The sequence below is a fragment of the Bactrocera tryoni genome, unplaced genomic scaffold (assembly GCF_016617805.1).
Source record: "Bactrocera tryoni isolate S06 unplaced genomic scaffold, CSIRO_BtryS06_freeze2 scaffold_671, whole genome shotgun sequence".
Lineage (NCBI taxonomy): Eukaryota > Metazoa > Arthropoda > Insecta > Diptera > Tephritidae > Bactrocera > Bactrocera tryoni.
Window position 1 is genome coordinate 13,906 of NW_024396337.1, and position 22,431 is coordinate 36,336.

The 22,431-nt window shown below is 35.9% G+C and overlaps 2 protein-coding genes across 2 annotated transcripts; both read left to right on the forward strand.

Moving 5' to 3' along the window:
• Positions 1 to 1,746: 1,746 nt before the first annotated feature.
• On the forward strand, positions 1,747 to 2,451 carry LOC120781369. The gene has a single exon (XM_040113575.1). The coding sequence runs from the start codon at positions 1,747 to 1,749 to the stop codon at positions 2,449 to 2,451; it is 705 nt and encodes a 234-aa protein (XP_039969509.1).
• A 17,889-nt stretch (positions 2,452 to 20,340) lies between these two features.
• LOC120781370 (putative nuclease HARBI1) lies at positions 20,341 to 22,049 on the forward strand. Its single transcript, XM_040113576.1, has 4 exons — positions 20,341 to 20,363; positions 20,427 to 20,440; positions 21,588 to 21,745; positions 21,804 to 22,049. The coding sequence occupies exons 1-4, from the start codon at positions 20,341 to 20,343 to the stop codon at positions 22,047 to 22,049; spliced, it is 441 nt and encodes a 146-aa protein (XP_039969510.1).
• Positions 22,050 to 22,431: the final 382 nt, after the last annotated feature.

Here is a 22,431-nt window from a genome sequence, read left to right on the forward strand (position 1 = left end):
GCCGACGTTTAAGGTGATTTCTTCGTGTGGAATTAGCAATATCATTTTTAATTTATGTGCCGTCCCTGTGTTCGATGTTTTTAGAAATTAAGATCCGTTATTCTCGACCGTTACAGATTCAAAGTCAAATATACCATAGAGCTGGGTCTTTGCTACCATTCCCAGATGGTGATCATAAATTTTTGCAAATATATTTCATTGATGGTGAGAATAGTGAATAAAATAAGCGCTGTGCAATTTCGATGAATACGAGAAGATCAATCGTGAATGAATTTCAAACATTTTTTCATCAACACAATGAATTGGTGAAATTGTTTAAAGTGGCACTCGAACGGATGCCCTCCGATGGCCACAAAATCATAATAAAAGCCTATAAAACACCAATTGGGGAGCACACCAGACGATTCAATGCACCAACGATTGATGAAGTAGCCATTGTTGTGGTTGGCGAACAGTTTCAGTCACGAGACATTGTTTTGTATCGTAGAAATGAGAATTTACAACGTATTTCAGAACTCCATCGCTGTTATGATGCATTGCAATACCCCATTTTGTTTTTGAGAGGGGCGATGGCTATCACATCAATATACCAATGATAAATCCAACAACTGGTACATATACATTTTATTTTGTTTAACACGTTCGCGTTCATTTAAATTTAGCGGGTGGCTGCCAGATAATCACTTAATTTTTCCATACAAAATTGAAGAGCGGGAATTCCCGCTTTTTTTCTACAGGTTAATTTTTTTAAATAGTCTGAACAAATTAGGGAATTCCCGCCATTACCACATGAATTTCCTATGCACTTTTGTCGGGATTTCCCGCATTTCGTTTTATTGAAACTTCCCCTCAACAAACCACAAATGACTGGCACGTTAACTTTGAATGGGGATTCCCCAAATTAAATTTGTTTGAATTGCGGTTGGCCTGTCAGGGATGGTAGTTCACGACTTTACCAACACTAAAAATGTGCAGTGATAAGAAGTGAACCATTTTTGACGGTAGAAAAGCCCTATTCAAATAGCGCGGGAATTCCCGCAATTGTTTTATTGAAGGAAACATGAATGACGGGAATTCCCGCAATTTACGCGAATGTGCTAAATATGATTTATAAATCATTTTCATTCGCTAATTAATTTTTGCAATACAGGTCAAGAATCAACAAAAAAGTCAGTGCGATGAATTTTATTCGTACCGATTGATGATTCGCCCTCAAGAAACAAATTTATATTTGCGATGCAATCAACTTCTCGCATCAATATATCGTCGATATGTAACGCCAAAATTGAAAATGAGCGATTAAATTTCATCCGTTACAATCAAGCCCGATTAAGATCAGAGGAATACATACATTTGCGTGACGCAATAATCAATGATGTAAATGTGAATGATATCGGCCGTTTAACAATTTTACCATCATCATATGTTGGTAGCCCACGTCATATGCATGAATATACGCAAGATGCGATGACATATGTACGAAATTACGGACGACGAACATTTACGTGCAACCCGAAGTGGGTCGATGTGTCTGATTGTTTATTTGATGGTCAGATGCCAAAAGATCGGCATGACATAACTGCCCGTGTATTCCAACAAAAATTGAAAAAATTAATGGATCTGATTGTCAAACTCCGTGTATTTGGAGAAGTGCGATTGCTTTATGTATACCATAGAGTGGCAAAAAGAGGGCTTTACCTTCACGCACATATTTTGATTTGGTGCGTAAACAAAATAACCCCTGATATGATTGATACCGTCATATCGGCCGAAATTCCAGATCAAACCATCGACCCAGGATTATTCGAAGTTGTCACGAAAAATATGATTCACGGTCCCTGTGGTGATATTAATAATCACGAAAATGTTCAAACGTTTTCAAAGCAATTGATTACTGAAACAATTACAGGAGATGATGGATATCCACAGTATCGTCGACGATCAACTGAAGACAACGGTAAATCAACTGTAATTAAAATTAAAAATCAAGATGTTGAAATCGATAACCGGTGGATAGTTCCGTACTCACCGATGCTGTCAAAAATGTTCAACGCTCACATCAATGTAGAATATTGCAATTCTGTAAAATCAATCAAATATATTTGCAAGTATGTGAATAAGGGCAGCGATATGGCTGTTTTTGGAGTGTCTCCTGAGAATAATCATGACGAAGTTTTGCAGTACCAAATGGGGCGCTATATTAGTACGAATGAAGCTGTATGGCGTATTTTATCGTTTCCAATTCATGACAGACATCCCGTTGTTGTACATTTGGCAGTTCATCTTGAAAACGGCCAACGTGTTTACTACACTGCTGCAAATGCCGAACAAAGAGTAGTAGAGCCACCAGTAACTACATTGACAGCTTATTTCCAGTTATGTGAAACTGATGAATTTTTCAGGACTTTGCTATATTCGGAAGTGCCTCACTATTTCACATGGAATGCATGAACAAAAAAATTTCAACGTCGCAAACAAGGCACGCCTGTTGATGGTTATCCAGGTATTTTTCGAACAGATGCTTTGGGACGCATTTATACAGTTAGTCCAGCTAATGTTGAATGTTTTACTTGCGACTTTTGTTGGTGAACGTACATGGACCTCAATCATTCCAACATTTACGAACTGTTAATGGTCAATTGTGCGCAACATACCGTGAAGCTTGTCAACACTTGCATTTGCTGGAAGATGATACGCATTGGGATGCTACGCCAATTCAAATTCGTATGTTATTTGCGATCATAATATCAACATGTTTTCCATCAAATCCACTGGAATTGTGGAATAAATACAAAGATTTCATGGCTGAAGACATTTTGATTCGACTTCGACATCGTTCCAATGACCCTGCATTGCTGCTTACATTGGAAATGTATAATGAAGCCTTGATAATGATCGAAGATTTGTGCCTTACGATTGCAAATAAGGCATTAGGGCAATTAGGATTGACTCCACCAAATCGTCCAATGCATGATTTATTTGAACGAGAATTGCAACGCGAACAGCAATTCGATCGTAATGAATTGCGTGCGTTCGTACAAACGTATACTCCACAATTAAATGATCAACAAAAATATGTATACGACAAAGTGATGCAAGCTGTCAATTACAACACTGGTGGATTGTATTTTTTGGATGCACCTGGCGGCACTGGAAAAACATTTTGGCGGTGCATTAATATTGTTATCTGGTGATTTTCGTCAAACGTTGCCTATTATTCCGAGATCAACACCAGCTGATGAAATTAATGCATATTTGAAAAGTTCATTTTTGTGGGCACACGCACAAATGCTTTCGTTGACGACCAATATGCGTGTGCGTCTTCAAAATGATTCTTCAGCACGTGAGTTTTCAAAGCAATTGCTGAAGATTGGCGATGGAAAAATGGCAAGTGATCAAAATGGGTTTATCACATTACCAAATAATTTTTCAATAATTGTATCATCAAAAGAAGAACTCATTGATCACGTTTTTCCAAATATTGCTCAAAATTATAATAACCATGATTGGTTACGAGAACGTGCAATTTTAGCACCAAAAAATGTCAATGTCAATGAAATTAATTTCCACATCCAGGAAAAATTGCCAGGTAATTCGGAAACGTATAAATCCATTGATACTGCTATGAATGATGAAGACGCAGTCAATTATTCGGTTGAATCTTTAAATTCTTTGGAACCACCAGGCATGCCACCGCATAATTTGAATTTGAAAGTTGGTTCATCGATTATACTTCTTCGAAATCTTAATGCACCGAAACTTTGTAATGGGACGAGACTTTCAGTGAAGAAATTGATGCCAAATTTAATTCAAGCAACAATTCTCACTGGCAAAGCAAAAGGTGAAATTGTACTAATACCGCGCATCCCATTAATACCAACGGATATGCCATTCGAATTTAAACGTCTTCAATTTCCTGTTCGGCTATCCTGGGCAAACGCTCCAGGTGTGTGGAGTTAATTTAGAGGAAGATTGCTTTTCTCACCGTCAACTGTACGTTGCATGTTCGAGAGTTGGAGCCACGAAACATTTGTTTATTTATGCACCACAAAATAAAACAAAAAATGTTGTGTATACAATTATATTAAATTGAACATTGCTTTTCTTTTTCGTTATTGTGTTAAGAAATAAAATCTTTTAAGCAATCAATTTTTTGCGTAGAGAAGCGCGCCGGGTAACGCTAGTATAATATATAAAAGAAAGTTGTTGTTAGTTACACCATTTATAACTGAAGAACGGCTAAGCCGATTTGGCTGAAAACACTGTGGAACATTTTTGGGATTATTGTCTGGGGGGTGAGAAATTCCAAGTCAGGGTGATGGTACTAGGTCAGTATAGTAAAACCCTCAAAGGGTTTGGCGTTCGTATGTGTCATTTTTTTTATGACCTTTTAAATTTTTTCCTTATTTTGATGTTTTTTCGCTTAGTTGTAACATTTTGGCAAAAACGTAGTTTAACATAACTCGCGAACCACTATTATTAAAAAATTGACACATACGAACGCCAAACCCTTTGAGGGTTTTACTTTACTGACCCAGTACCATCACCCTGACTTGGAATTTCTCACCCCCCAGATTAGCTGTTGTACTGTGTAATTTGCACAAAGGCGTAGGGTATGTAGGTTCGAGCTGATGTAGCGAATTCTTTGTGCTCTTGAAAATTTTATTTTATTACATTGCGAAATGCCGTTGAGTAGGTAGCTGATGCAGCGCATGTTTTGAGCCCTTGAACTGTTTAAATCTTTTAATAAAAAAAGGATAAAGATCCCAATTAATCCCAATTAACATAATAAATTTAAAATGAGGAATGATATTTTGATTTATGCTTGTATAATTTTATTAAATTTAAGAGTTCGCTCATTCCCAATTTGCATAAATTTTCTGTAAATTAAAAATATTAAGCTAAATATTAATTTTTTGAAAAAATGTTATTTTGAAAATCTACATACTTTATTTTTATAATATAACTCAACCGATCTTAATACTCGCTCTTCTAACTTTCATATCACTGAAATGAAAATGCCGTCGGTATATGTATGTGCAAATGGGATATGTTGCCTCTTCGAAATTTTCATATGAAACTGCTTGACAGCTTATAGCTTATGATATATGGCAAACTAGTTAGTATTCTATATCTAATGAGCAATGTGGAGTCTCCACAGGCAATAGGCACGACAATACAGGTAGTATTCTATGTATTCTATCCTGTCGAGATGCCCCGTAATGGATAATATTCGACCGACATTCGATTATAGACCAGGTCCAGCATGCAGTAATGATAATATAGCAGCCGTAGCCGAGAGTGTACACGAAGACAGTGAAGAATCGATTCGGCGCAGTTCGCAGCAACTCGGGCTGTAGTCAAGATCTCGATCTTAAATTGCTTAAAAGCTCCATGGGTATGTAAACAAGCGAAATTGGACGAAGAGCAATCTGAAGTTGTGAGCCGGTGGAATCAATCATATTTTTTTCAAAAATGATTGCGGCAAAAATCGTTAGACTTTTTCCTGTGGGAATATGTAAAAATTAAAGTCTATTCGGATAATCCCGCTTCGGTTCGGCGCAAGGTGAAAATCGGCTTGTGGCCACACTTCTTGACGTTGATTTCGCCGAGTGATATCACTCATATTCATTCACCTACGCCAAAGGACACGTTCGGATGGGTCTCCACACAAATATTTTTTCATCGAGTTCCTTCACTCTTGTCGGTGATTCGCCGAGTTCTATCACTTACATTCATTTCCCTACGCCATACGACACGTTCGGACTGGTCTCCACATAAATATTTTTTCATCGAGTTCCTTCACTCTTGTCGTTGATTTCGCCGAGTGCTATCACTTATGTATATTCTCTCAACAGAACACAGAACTCAAAATGTCTGTATCTAAATTTAAATTTAGACAGAAACGTCCTGTGTTTGGCATATATCCGTACAATCTCTCTGAGTCCCAGTTACCTACTTACCAGGATGTTCTTTTGTGTTATCAGTTTGAAAGATTTCGTATTGGGCGACTCCAAGGCGATAACTATGAACCTAGGAGTAAAGAGGTTACAGAAATAGTTGCATAAAAGGTTGAAAATAATTCCAAAAAGTCATCTATTCCGATAGTTTCACACACCAGAGTTGTACAAATGCTCACCACATACCATAAGAAATTTCTGACTCTTAAACAAATGTTTTTAAGGAATCCAATAGGTTTGAGCTCTAAAAGATACGACTTTGTCTCTTCTGCCGGACAATTATTTGACGTCGCTGCTTGTAAATGCATTTATTTTTCTTCTTGCACTTGTCCAAAGGAAAGGAAAGTTCCTATCAATGAACAACCATTTCTCTTGGACCAGAGAACCAGAAGAATTGGTCGCATTGGAAGTGTTGATCTACCTGAAACAAAAAAAATTACAAAGAAAAATGAACGTAAAGAAAAGCTTTCAAAACGTCATTCAACATCAACACTTACCAGAAAAGTATCAGCTAGAACACGTGACCATTCAGACCAGCCAGACTCTCATAGAGACGACAACAATGTAGGTGCGTCGCACATGGATTCTTCCAAAAACGGTGCTGATGATGAATTTTCTCTTCCATCCTCCAAAACCAAAAAAAACTCATTAGTATTAGAACACACTGCTTTAGCTGCCCAAAGATTTGTAGTACGCAGAGCAGCAGCCTTGATTTTTTCATCTGCTTTTCTGGATGCCAAAAAAGCAGGTTTGATAACAGAGGATCAGGCTAGCTTTGTCACTGACAAATGCAAGATTAGTCGGGCAAAAAAAAGTGTTGAAGTTAAGCTCCAAAACACCGAAAGTATTGACTCTGTATATGTGCTGTATTTTGACGGCCGCAAAAACAATACACTTACACAAGTCAGCGAAGGTGAAAAGTACTACCGCGACACTGTCAAAGAGGAACATATGTCTCTTATAGCGGAACCTGGTTGTCATTACTTTGGGCACGTCACCTCTCCTTCCGGGTCAGCTGAGGATGAGACGCAAGCTAAATGGCAACATTTACAAGACAATTCAGTTGATGTGGAGCATCTAGAAGTTGTCGGTGCTGATGGCGCCAACACGAACACAGGTTGGAAAGGTGGAATCATTCGGAAACTAGAAGAAATAATTGGTTGGCCATTACAGTGGGTTGTTTGTTTTCTACATTTCAACGAATTTCCATTTCGTGCTCTTTTCGAACACATAGATGATGTCTCAAAGAGTCCAAATACATTCTCTGGCGACATAGGTAAACTGCTCCCTAATTGTGGGAAGTTGCCTGTTGTCAAATTTGAAAGTTTTCCATCCTGCCAATTACCTTCTGAGGTTATTAATCCGACCCAACTTAGCACAGACCAAGCTTATCTCTATAAAATATCAGAAGCTGTTATTTCCGGTCAATGTTCCTCAGATTTAGCGTCGATGCATCCAGGTAACATGTGCAAATTTCGCTGGCTCACCTGTGCAAATAGAATTCTGAGATTATACATTTCTACTGACAAACCAACAAAGGAAATAAAGATTTTGGTCAAGTACATACTTACAGTTTACTCACCTTTGAGGTTCTCAATAAGATTTAACAGTTCAATCAAAGATGCCTCGCGCCATCTCTATGCTGCAACTCAAAGGTCGAGATACTTACCTGCTAAACTGCGCAAGGTTGTCGATTCATACATTCAACAGAATGCTTTCTTTGCTCTTCCAGAAAACATTCTCTTTAGTATGATGACTGACGAACGGATAGAAGTCAGAAAGTTGGCCCTTGACCGTCTTCTGGCAGCCAGAGAAGCAGAGTCTGACACTGTAAATGGAAGGGTTAGATGTAATAAAGTGCCAAAGCTGAATTTCAAAGCTAATAATTATTACGATATGATTAACTGGAAGACTATTACCTTGACTGTTCCACCAGTTCTTTGTTCAGTTTCTAACGAAGAACTCATAAAAGGGCTGTCGGGAGACACTGCAGAGGTATGGAAATTTAGTGAATTCCCCTCTCACACCGTGGCAGTCGAGAGAACCGTCAAACTGGTGACAGAGGCATCTTCTAAAGTTATTGGCCCCCAATCTCGTTATCGTTTTATACGCTCTAATCTGAAATCTAGGCAACAAGTGCCAAAGTTTAGTACAAAATCTGATTTTATCAATAAATTTGACACAGATTTAAACTAAAACAATCCTGACATATGGTTGGTTGGTTGGGTTGGGCTTGGGAGGAACCCGAAGAGCAGCCACCTCCATGCGGTGGGTTCTGGGTGATCAATACAGGTTAGCTGAGAGCTGCAACAATTTTCACCTTGCGCAGTGGCGCGCCGACTTTTCGCTCGTATCTCGGAAACGGTGCGTCCTACGGCCATGATCGCGTATACCATTTCGGTAGCAAATGACGTGACAAATAACTTTTAGTTCATACATTTTGCCATGATATGCGTATTTCAGGCTCTAGGTAGACAATTTCACGATTTTAGGCGAATTTCCGAAATTTCAAGGCCGGAGTTGGGGTTGAAGATTAAATCCGATCTCAAAACAAAAAGTTGCATTGGAATCAGGAAGTACTAAGGCAACTTTTCCGCACTATTAGAAATCCCGAATCGAAAAAAGTCCGGAATCAACCCACCCTAATATATATGTAGGTCACAATAATTAATTTGAAGTTATGGTGGTTTTTAAATAGGTTAAAAAATGGGGCGCTAAAAAAATATATTTATTCTCAAAGTGGGCGGTAGACAAAATAAGTTTGGGAACCACTGGTATATACAGTAGATAACCTTTTCGTGGTAGCTTTCTGAGGGGTGAATAGCGGCCATCTTGGATTTTCAGAGGTAGCAACGCAGTGCTGTATATATTGAGGTAGTAAATACTTAGCAAATTTATTCTATTAAATAACAAAAACTATAAATATTGTTGCTTAATATAAAAGGAAATTATTTATTAATGATATATAGTACTTACTAATATTTGATTTAAACGCCATAGTGTGTCAGTGTCATGCTTCGCCCATAAAAATATCATTCACTGATAGTCAGATATTCTTTATGTAGTGAGTTCTTATTAATAAAAAGCAGCCCTGTTTTTAGATTTCTCGGTGGTGAGTTTTCTTCTGAATGTATTTGTTTACAATTGACAGACACAATGGTCGATATGGTCGGACGAGAGCATGCCCAACGATTGGAATTTAAGTGTGCTATGCCCAATCCATAAAAAAGGAGACCCCACAATCTGCGCCAACTACCGTGGGATTAGCCTCCTCAACATCGCATATAAGGTTCTATCGAGCGTATTGTGTGAAAGATTAAAGCCCACCGTCAACAAACTGATTGGACCTTATCAGTGTGGCTTTAGACCTGGCAAATCAACAACCGACCAGATGTTCACCATGCGCCAAATCTTGAAAAAGACCCGTGAAAGGAGAATCGACACACACCACCTCTTTGTCGATTTGAAAGCTGCTTTCGACAGCACGAAAAGGAGCTGCCTTTATGCCGCGATGTCTGAATTTGGTATCCCCGCAAAACTAATACGGCTGTGTAAACTGATGTTGTGTAACACCAAAAGCTCCGTCAGGATCGGGAAGGACCTCTCCGAGCCGTTCGATCTGGAGAAAATAGTTCGAGCTGCAGAACTAAACAGAGAAGGTACCATCTTCTATAAGAGTGTACAGCTGCTGTGGTATGCCGACGATATTGATATCATCGGCCTCAACACCCGCGCCGTTAGTTCTGCTTTCTCCAGGCTGGACAAGGAAGCACAGAAAATGGGTCTGGTAGTGAACGAGGGCAAAACGAAATATCTCCTGTCATCAAACAAACAGTCGTCGCACTCGCGACTTGGCTCTCACGTCACTCTTGACAGTCATAATTTTGATGTTGTAGATAATTTCGTCTATTTAGGAACCAGCATTAACACCACCAATAATGTCAGCCTGGAAATCCAACGCAGGATTGCTCTTGCCAACAGGTGCTACTTCGGACTGAGTAGGCAATTGAAAAGTAAAATCCTCTCTCGACGAACAAAAACCAAACTCTATAAGTCGCTCATAATTCCCGTCCTGCTATATGATGCAGAGGCTTGGGCGATGACAGCAACCGATGAGTCGACGTTACGAGTTTTAGAGAGAAAAATTCTGCGAAAGATTTATGGTCCTTTGCGCATTGGCCACGGCGAATATCGCATCCGATGGAACGATGAGCTGTACGAGATATATGACGACATTGACATAGTTCAGCGAATTAAAAGACAGCGGCTACGCTGGCTAGGTCATGTTGTCCGGATGGATGAAAACACTCCAGCTCTGAAAGTATTTGACGCAGTACCCGCCGGGGGAAGCAGAGGAAGAGGAAGACCTCCACTCCGTTGGAAGGACCAAGTGCAGAAGGACCTGGCTTCGCTTGGAATATCCAATTTGCGCCACGCAGCGAAAAGAAGAAACGACTGGCGCGCTGTTGTTAACTCGGCTATAATCGCGTAAGCGGTGTCTACGCCAATTAAGAAGAAGAAGAAAACATAAAACAGTTTGTATTCGTAAGTAAAATATTATTACCAATAATTTTAATTTAGAAAGAAGAAGAAAGAAGATATTTAGGCATTTGTAGCGGAATTTTTAATACATCGTTCTAATTCTCATCCGTATACTATTTACGATAAAACTAATAGAAACGGTACAATATTTACATATTTCTTTGTAAGTATGTGAAATTGCATATAAATGTATACTTACATACATACATATATATGTATATATGTATATTATTATTTTCAGATTATTTAATTTGTAGGCATATGTATTCCTCATATACTCTTTATTCCAACGAAATGAAACGAATTTTATTAACATTAATAATAAAACGAAAAATAAGAACATATTCCTGACGCACGTGTTGATTTTTCTGGAATTTGATTTACCGTTGCTTTGTTTTGTGTGTCACTTCTGTTTGCATTTTGCAAAGAATTAATTGACAGCAAATATTGCATACTTTTTGTTTTTGTTGTTTTCTTGTTATGTTTTATGCTGAAATACACTCGCCAGAAAAATTATCCGTACACCTCGATATGAAAACAATAAGCTGAGAAATTTGTGTTCAAATAACTCATTATGTATGAAAATTATATACAAAAGTTTTATTTAGTATTTCTTTTACATTTTGCAAAGGTTTTTTTTTAGACCTACACTTTAAACAAATTTTTTCAAAACAGAAACAAAAAAATCTCACATAATGAAACAGAAAAAGTATTCGTACAATTTGAAATTAAGTACATATAGTTAAATTATTTTGTGAAAATTCAATATCCTAGTAACTGGTGGGATAGCCCTTACGTTTTAGGACCTCGGCAAGTCGTTGTGGCATTGAATGAACCAGTTTGGATGTGTCATGATTTCGTCCATGATCACATTTTTGAGCACTTCTTTGGAGGTTATGGTGTGTTGACGGATTCTGCGCTCCAGTAAATCCCACAAATGCTCGATGGGATTAAGGTCTGGAGATTGAGGTGGCGGGGGCAATTGGTTTTTTATGTTATAGAGCAACCAAAACTTTACATTGTGTGCTGTGTGCTTTGGATCATTATCCAGTTGAAACCAAAAATCTTCACCAAGACCCAACTGCTGAGCACTATCCTTCAAATTACTTTTCAAAATGCTTAAATAGCCGAATTGATCCATTATTGAATCTATAAAAACAAGTTTGCCTGCTCCTCCTGCCGCCATACACCCCCAGACCATCACGCCTCCTCCGCCATGTTTGACGGTGGGTAAAAGATTTTCTTTATCAAGTGTAGCACCACTTTTGCGCCACACCAACTTTTTTCCTTTAATCCCAAAAGTACAAAACTGGCTTTCGTCGCTGAATAAGACACGTTCCCAAACTCTCGAGGCTGGCTAATATGTTTTTTGGCAAAATCCAAACGTTTCTTTCTGTTCACTTCGGAAATAAAGGGCTTCCTGCGTGCTATACGTGCGTGATACCCATCTTTCTTCAAAAATTTTCGTAGAGTATCTTCATGGAGATCCTTGTCAAATGAATTTTTAATGTTTTCACAAATTTGCGAGGCAGTAAGGCCAGGATTTGCTCTTACTGACTGTAATATTGTTCGTTTTTCTCGAACGGTCAATATACTTGGACGACCAGAACGTGGTTGTGACACAATCGAGTTAGTTTTTTTGAATGCTTGCACGACATACTGCACAGAAGAATGAGGTCTTCCTATGATTTTACCTATATCCCTGAATGATTTGCCCTCTTTTCTGAGTTTAAGAATAATTTCTTTTTCGCCAGCACTAATTTCTTTAATTTTTGGGGCCATCGCGAATTTTTGCACAAAGAAAAAATTCTAATAACTTTAAAGTGAACTGTTCAATTATACACTACAATATAAGCGCTTATGTGAATGTATTTGTCACCATATAACAAGGGGAATACCCCGTTATGATGTGTACGGATACTTTTTCCGTTTAATTTAAGCGAGTTTTTTTTGTTTTTGTTCTGGGAATTTGCAAAATGTAAAAGAAATACTAAATAAAACTTTAGTATATAATTTCCATACATAATGAGTTATTTGAACACAAATTTCTCAGCTTATTGTTTTCATATCGAGGTGTACGGATAATTTTTCTTTTAGTTTAAAAGAAAAACTGAAATAAGTCCTTTTGTTCTTAAAAAAAAAATTAACTTGAAATTTTATTTCAATGACGTTTTCCATTTTTATTAATATGAAAATAGATATAGTAAATATTAAAAAAACAACATGTCAATTTTCGTCATTCGAGTCATCGTCCAAGTTGGTTTCCACTTCTGTAACTTTTTGAACTGCCTCGGCATTTTGCATTTCTGTAACCGAGAAAAAATATAAAACTTTACATTTTTTACTTCTTTTATGACAGTATAGTCTTCAAAAAAAGATTTACCTGCATCATAATTATCTCCTAAAATATTAGGTGTTATGGCGATGTCCTCGTACATTTACATATATATTTTTGTATGTATATGAACATATGTATATATTTATTTATTTATTTATAATATAATATTTATATATTCTCATATATTTTTTAAATAGAATTATTGAAACGTTATTATAATAAGAACATTTTTTTAGTACGAGAATTGAAAAGAATAATTTTTTTTCAACATCACAATGTAATACAATATAATAAATAATCTATCACATTAACACTTACTCGTCTATTGTACCGACAGCCCCTATTATGGAAGTGCTAGAAGTAGATATCTCGAGACTCTCTCCAGAAAGTTCTGGTACATACACGTGCCTGCTCACTTTCTGTACCTGTAGCTGTGTTATATTGTGAGGGGGGTCGGAAGCTCATTTAGCCAGATGTAAAACTAATCGCTGTAAACGAAAAAAAATAGAAAACACCACAAACAAACAAAAGTGTCAAGCGTTTACTAACTACAACCACGCCATGGTGATCAGCTGAGATGGCATCATGGCAGCAGACACTAGTATGAGGACGATGCGAGAGAGTGAGAAACAAACAACCCTGCAAACAATGCGACTAGTCCGGGATGTGTCCGGGATTAGTCGCAAAGGAACATGCGACTAATCCCACTTTACATCTCTTTGTATGAACTGAACTGTTCCCTTTTGTTCGAGCATGTCCTATGAAGAGACTAATTGTACCCATTTATACCCAAATGGGTATAAAAAGGGACTAGTCGCTTTGTAGGTCGCAATGGTAGCAGAATGAGACCAGTCGTTATAAAACCTCTAAAATCCCTTTAACAATCAAGATAAATTTTATCCGAAGCCTTCGTTTTAAAATTTGTATTTTTATTTAATTGACTTTAAACACTTTAAATACAGCTTCTCTAACATAAATCTGACAAATCAAAATTTTTGCAAAACTCATGAAAGAAATTATCATCAAAATTTAAAAAAATGTATCTTAAAAAAATCGTTTACGCTGTTTTGTACTCCACTCAAAAAAGTTCGCGTTGATTTCTTGCTTTCATATAACGCGTGAACAAAATTTATTCTTTAAGAAAAAAAAAACGAAATAAAATGGGCTACAAACTTTTAGGAGAATATTTCTTGTGAGTTTTTAGCTGCGAAAATTTTAAAATAAATATTCGTTCTGGTTTCTTTACGAGTTTAAAAAATTAAAAAAGAAAAATTCAGTTCAGAAATAAGAAGTCAGAATTTAAAGTCTGAAATATTACAACTTTGTACTATTGCAGTTTTATATTAAAAAAAAAAAAAAAACAATTGGAGGGGTAGTAGTTTAAGATGCAGAATTCTTCTTTTTTTGTCGATAAGCTTTCTTAAAGCATTTAGCTTTTTCGAAAGCAATGGCTTTGCGCAGCGCGTCCTCCGGCGACAATCCCTTAAATGGTAATTTGGCAATGGCTCCTAAATGAAAAGAAGATTTAATTTAACTTGAAATAAAAACATACATACATATGTGTAAAACAATGGTATGGAATATTTATCTTACCAGTCAATGAAGCATAAAAATTTGGGATTTTAAGCTTATCTTTCCATGTGAACCATCCACGTTTATTGACGCTATGACGTCCTTATTTAACAGCAGCCTTATATTTCTGAGATTGTTGCATAAAATAGCAGACATCGCAGATTCCTATAAAATATGTTTAAATAATATTTGTAAACTGAGCTATGATATAAATCTATATATCAAATTAACTTACATATACATCTCTGTTAGTAGGGGTAATTTTTCCTCCAACTGATGCATTTCTGGGACGTCACTTATTGGGAAATATTTTGTGATGGGTGCATTTTTTGATTCTTGGCGAATCAATTGCTCAGTCGCCACCTTTTGGACCGCTATTGCATCCATTATAGCAGTATTCTGTGCTTCGACTATCAATTGCAGGTCGTCTAATTTTTTGCCAATATCCTGTAACTGCTTTTCAAACGTGTTGCAGTGGCTGCAGCAAACAACTTCAAACACGCCTTGGTTGGATTCTAAAACAATAAAAATGCTCCAGAGTACAGATTATCGAATCATAGACGAACATACAAATTCAAATTTACTATTACTAAAAGAATTTACCATTGGTATATTTAGTGGCCGACGTTGAAACGCTGATCCCACGTGATTCTAAAAATTAAGGCATTTTAAGTGTAATAGTAGTTTTCTAAATACATTTTCGAAGATGTCTTCACCTATAGTGCATTCACTGGATACACTAATGTTTTGTCCAAGGTGGGCAGTGTCAATGCCATCTGTAAAGCAAAGTTTGTTTTAAGTTTTTATGAATTACGGATTATAATTGTTAAATGATGAATACCTACATCTTGCCTTTTTCATTGGAATTGCTGTGGTCGACGTTTTGGGATTTGGTGCTCCATATTTTTTGAAATGCTCAAGAAAAAAAGAAAAATTAGTAATTGTTTCCATAAAAAAATGATAAAAAATTAACTATTACAATAAACGAAGGTTACATGCATGTATATAATATTGGAATAAGAAGAACTTTCTCTAGAAGAGGGATACACATTAATTTATACTCTACATCATCCAGAGAAAACTCCTCTATATCAGATGACAGAATATGGTCCGCAGTACATATTCCCATAGTATACGAATCAATGGGCTCTGTGAAATAGCTTTCTAGGTGTAAAAATCTCTTTCCTTTGATAACTTTGCTGTTAATGTCTTTAAATTCCTCAATTCTTATGTACTGAAATGGGTTTACGGAACAGTAACTATTTGGGCTTTTATTAGATAACATAAATTCTTTAAAATTAAAACTCACTATAATGTTATTTTTTATTTTAAAACCAGTAAATTTTGGGGCCACCACAATTTCTTCATGTTTCATCATATTATGTATTTGTTGTAATATTTGTGTCGGTTTTTTCACATATGACTTCAAAATTTGTAAGTGGTTTTCAAAGGAATATGCAGAGTAACTCGATGGAATACCTAGCTCTTTAACGTCTTCTGAAATATGAAGAAGGGAGTGTACATTGTACGAAATACTGTTTTCCCCAAACACAACAGCAAAATTTTCCACGAATAACTTTAACATATTTCCCGCTACATCAATGTTAGAGTTATAGTTTTTTGGGCAGAATAATAACCTACACGCGCAATGCAATAGGAGGAATTCATAATATACATCACCCGGAAGCTCATCTTTGAAGACATAAATTCCATAATAAAAAAGAAACATGCGGAACTCAATCGCTTTCCAATTCGCTATTTCATCTACAGTTCTTGGTTTACGAACAAATTCCCTGGTGATGTACGAAGATAACGCTACTATTTTTTTGGATAAATACAATTTAGTTTCTTTTTTAAATTTGTAATTTGATTTATTATTTATTACTCGTAAAATAAACTTTCGCATGACCCCTAAATCGATTAAATCCATAACATCAAGAGGAACTTGAGAGATCATGTTAATATTAATTTTTTCCAGTGGAGATAAATTCTCTTTGAAAAGAGATAGATGTTTATTGGGGTACTTGCGATCTAAAAAATCCCGATTGGATACTGTTACTCCGGCTTTCGTGCTATAGGTTAATACGCCATCCTTTTTCCTCCCGACTTGATTGCACTTCGGGCAACCATGTCTAGACGTGTGGCCAGGTATTCCACAAAGAAAAGCTTTTGCTGGAGCATCGCAAACAAATGCCCGTATTTTAAAAGCGATGTAACGCCCACTATATTCAAACCCATTAGTTTGAAGGTCACTGACTTCTTCAATAAATGCATTTAAAAATTCATCTATAGAATTAGGCTTAGTGTTTCCTACATATATACCTGTGGCAAAAACAGATACATTCTGCACATTAACAACTCGTAATAAAATTGGCCACAATTGCATCCTACTACTACGGTACAAGGGTAGACCGTCAATATATATATATATATCTGCAATTATGATGTTATAATCAAGCAATTTTTCCCCAATTTTATATAGCTGCGCCTTAATGCCAAAATTACAAAAAAGTCCCGGGCTCATATTTTGCACCATTAACTGGGGCTTATTTCTTAATAGAGATTGTGCACTTTTAGGTACTTTAATATTTTCTGCTGCAAGAAGTGCAAGCAGTTCAGAAAGGCTTTTGTGGCTTATTTTATTACGAATTGACCACATTTTCAATTTCTGCTGAAATGGGACTTCCACTGAGCGACTTGGCACATATGGTAGAACCTCCTCTACATTTCCAGCAATCCTAGCAGTGGACACGGTCGACACAGCGTAATTTCTACCTAGTCTTAACTTTTCACGATTCTTTTTTCTTTCCCTACTTATTATTCTCCTTAGGTGACGCTTGCTTACCTTACTCATCTTGTACAAAAACTCCTTTTCTCACTTTGCTGCTATTCCTTTTTTCTTTTATTTGTTTTAATAATGTTGATTTAGCCAAACAGATTTTCAATTTTCACTTTTCGCACTTCTTACTTTTTAAAAATCATCTGTTGCAAAACTAGTGGCCGCACATTACCGATTATACGGGAAATATTATCGATAGTACTGCCTTGGAACTATCTCGATACATACATTTACCCTCATTTAAACTTTTGCGTAATTCGAGTCAAATTGCGCTAAAAAAATTAAATAAATTAGTAAGTGTGTTTCGATAAAAAATGTGCATATATTTACTCACCGGGTCATTAGTTTTCGTTAACTCTTTTTCTCCTTAATACATTTATTACCTTCTGCAGATATTTTGTTCTTCCCATTATTAACAAATTACCACTGGCAATAGTAATATGCACGCAAATCACAGTTCTAACTTATTTCTTTTTTATATTTTATTTTATTGTAGTTATAGGTGTTTTATGTTATTACGCGTAAAAATGTTGTCAAGCACTTTTTTAGTTTACTTTCGCAAAAATAGTCAATGTAATATAAATACAATGCTGGAAAACATGTACACCACAATGAAAAAATAGATATAAACAGTGCTTATCAATTTGTTTAGATAAATAATCTCTTGATGTCGATTCCTTTTGTCTGCTCGCAATACCTTTCGATATAATAATGGTATAATATCAGTAGATAATTATCGATATAGAGACGTCGATAGGTTTCGACTTCTAGTTCTGCAACTGTGAAAAGAGTGTTGTTAACTACGTAAGACATTTTCGAGCTTAGGTTGAAAAGGCTCACAATTTTCAAAATGAATTGGCTTGAGTGGTTTTAAATCCAAATCAATAATTGTTAAAAATGATAATATGCTTATAAAATACAAGCTTTGCTCAGATCTACAGCTTACTAAATATTTGCAGAAACAAAGGTCTATGTTTAGAGAATAATTGACAGCATGCCTAATATCCAGGCTTTTACTTAAAGCAGTATTGTATCTTCTTATTGAAGAAAAAGCTATGATAAATAATCATTTCTTTGAACCATAAGTGATGCAAAAAGTACAAAGATTGAGATTTCGTGTATAGCAAAAATATTCTCTTGCATATTAATTGTTTCTAACATCAGGTTATTAATCATTATAACCTAAATTTCACTTCGAATCGAAATGTGGGTATTAAAATCAAATCTCCAAACGTCTTAAATATTTATCTTTTAGGTTACTATATCAGTACATTATTTCCCCTTTGTTTGTAAGTGCCAACAAAAGGGCTAACAACACTGTATTTAAATGTCAAATCACTTGAAGTGCGATAAACAACCAAATGGAACAATTAGTAAGGTTTTATTGAAATATATGTGTAAATCTCAATAAATTAATTTATTGTGGTATTAAAACTGTTTTGTTCTACGGTTAGAAAAAGCTAGTTTTTCATAAAAATGTTTGGAAATTGTATAATGTTAGATGTATACTAAAGAAAGATTAGTTTAATTAGCTCTTAATCAAATACGTACATGATTGAAATATAAAATTCTGTTAGAAAAAGCTATTTTTCATAAAAATGTTTGGAAATTGTTAATGTTAATGTATACTAAAAGAAAGATAGTTTAATTATCTTTTAATCCGTAATGAATTAAAAAAAAATTCATTTATTTTGTAAATGCTTCAAGGCTATATTTATTGTTTTATGCAAGTCAAAAGTACATGTCGAAATACAAAATGTTGTTAGCATGGGCTTTGTTTTATAAGCATGTTTAAAAATATACAATGTTAACGCATATGAAAATGGAGATAGTTCAATTATCTTTCGTTCTGATTACAATTTCTTATAAAAATTTTTCAGTTTGTAAAAAGTTTCAATGTTTTTGTACACCGCCTCTTGCTAGTGCAAAGACATGTACGAAATTCATTACTTATGGTTTTTTTTAAATGTAATAGGTTATGATAATTGAATGGAAGGAAATTCAGTAACTTTGCTTTGAAATTTATGAATGTATTTTTGCCAAAAATTCTAACTTTTTTCCCAATAGTACCCGATAGGGATTAATTGAGACTAATTGATCTCCAATTATACCCGTTTGAGACTAGTTGCGACTAATTAATACTCAATTGTTCCACATCGAGACTAGTCCCGGAATACTCTCTTTAGAGATTAGTCGCACAATTTTTTGCAGGGAAAAGTGTCAAGCGTCTACTAACAACAACCACGCTATGGTGATCAGTACGCTTGACCTTTTGTCGACGATTTTACCTGTATCGCCCCATAGAAACTCTCAGATTATAAGATTTTCGTGATTCTGACAGAATTACCTTTAAAATGAAAAAAAAAAAATCGATCGCGTTCGAGTATTTCAAGGTGACGTATTTTTTTTTACAAATTTGTCACCCTGCTATTTCTCTACGTCACCCTCAAACTGTCAGAATATTGAAATATAGGCTGCTTTCGTAAACGCAATATACAAAGCATTTTTAAAACATGCCCATGCCATGCCACGCATTTATGCATTGCAACCCTGCTTTACGAAAATATGCAATGTATTTATATGACGTTTATGAATGCCCATGTGCATTGTCTACAGCTGTTAGAGTTAGTTGTGTTAATAAATAAATTTTTTGTGTTTACAAAAATGGATGATTTATTATTGAGCACATTAGGAAATGCGATTACTTTGGCAGAAACTACAAGTAGTAGTAATAGCTTAAAAATTGCTAAAAATTTTATAAAAAACCAACAGAGGTTGTCTGTCTTAGCTTACCGATGTGAAAATAAAAAACGAATTTTAAAAATTAAAAACTTTTCAAAGAGCATTGCGGGTATGCAGAATGATGTTTTTCATTCACATTTTCGAATGGAAAAATCAACATTTAAGGTGACTTTCAACTAAATAATTAGTTACACACATATATGTATATTAAATCTGTAATGTTTAGATTCTTCTGAACATGTTGAAACCATACTGGGTGTCAAAGTGTACTGGTCGTAATGGAGTTTCGTTGGAAAAAGCGCTGTACGCAACTATATGGAAACTTAGCAACAACACATCATTTAGAGATGTCAGCAACAGATTCGATATGGCAATGGGAATCAGCTATAAACTATTTATTAGAACCCTAAAAACAATTTGTTGCTTAAACAAGTAAGGAAGGGCTAAGTTCGGGTGTCACCGAACATTTTATACTCTCGCATGGTAAAGTGATAATCGAGATTTCATTATTCGTCATTTAAATATTTTTCAAATACCGTATTTTTGTAAAGTTTTATTCCGCTATCATCATTGGTTCCTAATGTTTATACTCGTATTATACAGAGAAGGCATCAGATGGAATTCAAAATAGCTTTATATTAGAAGAAGGCGTGGTTGTGAACCGATTTCACCCATATTTCGTACATGTCATCAGGGTGTTAAGAAAACATTATATACCGAATTTCATTGAAATCGGTCTAGTAGTTCCTGAGATATGGTTCTTGGTCCATAAGTGGGCGGCGCCACGCTCATTTCAATTTTAAAAAGCCTGGATGCAGCTTCCTTCTGCCACTTCTTCCGTAAAATTTAGTGTTTCTGACGTTTTTATGAGTCGGTTAACGCACTTTTAGTGATTTTCAACATAACCTTTGTATGGGAGGTGGGCGTGGTTATTATCCGATTTCTTCCATTTTTGAACTGTATATGGAAATGCCTTAAAAAACGGCTCTGTAGAGTTTGGTTGACATAGCTATAGTAGTTTCCGAGATATGTACAAAAAACTTAGTAGGGGGCGGGGGCACACCCACTTTTCCAAAAAAATTAGGTCCAAATATGCCCCTCCCTAATGCGATCCTTTGTGCCAAATTTAACTTTAATATCTTTAATTATGGCTTAGTTATGACACTTTATAGGTTTTCGGTTTCCGCCATTTTGTGGGCGTGGCAGTGGGTCGATTTGGCCCATCTTCGAACTTAACCTTCTTATGGAGCCAAGGAATACGTGTACCAAGTTTCATCATGATATCTCAATTTTTACTCACAGCTTGCACGGACGGACGGACAGACGGACGGACGGAGGGACAGAGCGGACGGACAGACGGACGGACGGACGGACAGACGGACGGACGGACGGACAGACGGACGGACAGACAGACATCCGGATTTCGACTCTACTCGTCGCCCTGATCACTTTGGTATATATAACCCTATATCTGACTCTTTTAGTTTTAGGACTTACAAACAACCGTTATGTGAACAAAACTATAATACTCTCGTTAGCAACATTGTTGCGAGAGTATAAAAAGATGTCATAAAATTCCCAAATACTGTTGCAGAACAAAAACAAAAATGTGTCGAATTTTCAGCTAAACGCAGCCATCCGTTCCCATATGTCATAGGTTGTATAGATGGTACGCACATTTCCATCTCACAACCAGTTAAGGACAGTATTAGTTTTTATAATAGGAAGGGGAAGTTTTCAATTGTTGTCCAAGTAAGAATGTTAAGCTTTATTAAAAATTGTTCATTTATAATTAATTGAACTTGTTTAGGCAATTGTGGATAGTCATCTTAAGTTCATAGATGTGTTTATTGGCTGCCCCGGACGATGCCACGATGCTGCTATATGGGAAATGAGTCCTATTAGAAAGTCAATAGTCAAGGGAGAATTAAAAATTTGTTCCGGTTACCATTTATTAGGCGATTCCGCATATCCGCTGGAAACCTTCCTAATGGTACCTTATAGAGACAATGGTTTTTTATCACCTAAAGAAGTTCAATATAACAAAATTTTATGAACCCTGCGTCATAAGTGAAGAAGAACAAATTGAACCATTTAATATCGAAAATAGCTTTTCACAATTACCAACTACAAGTCGACAGAGAGAACAAACCAAAAATAAACGGGACGCCATTGCCACTTTACTATCTGCATAAGTAATGAAATATTAACTGTTTTTTTAAGTAATAAAACATGAATTTGATATAAAACTAGTAATCCCGGCTCGTTTACCTGCTACAAAGACGCCTCAATCCCCTCCCTCCCTGCAGCACCTTTTGCTATCCGTTTCCCTTGCCCAATTCCACTGCCACTCCCACCCCCAATCGAACATTAGCCTTACTAAGACACAGCTATTTATTATCTATGCAATAAAGATTAGTTTTATTAAAATTAAAATC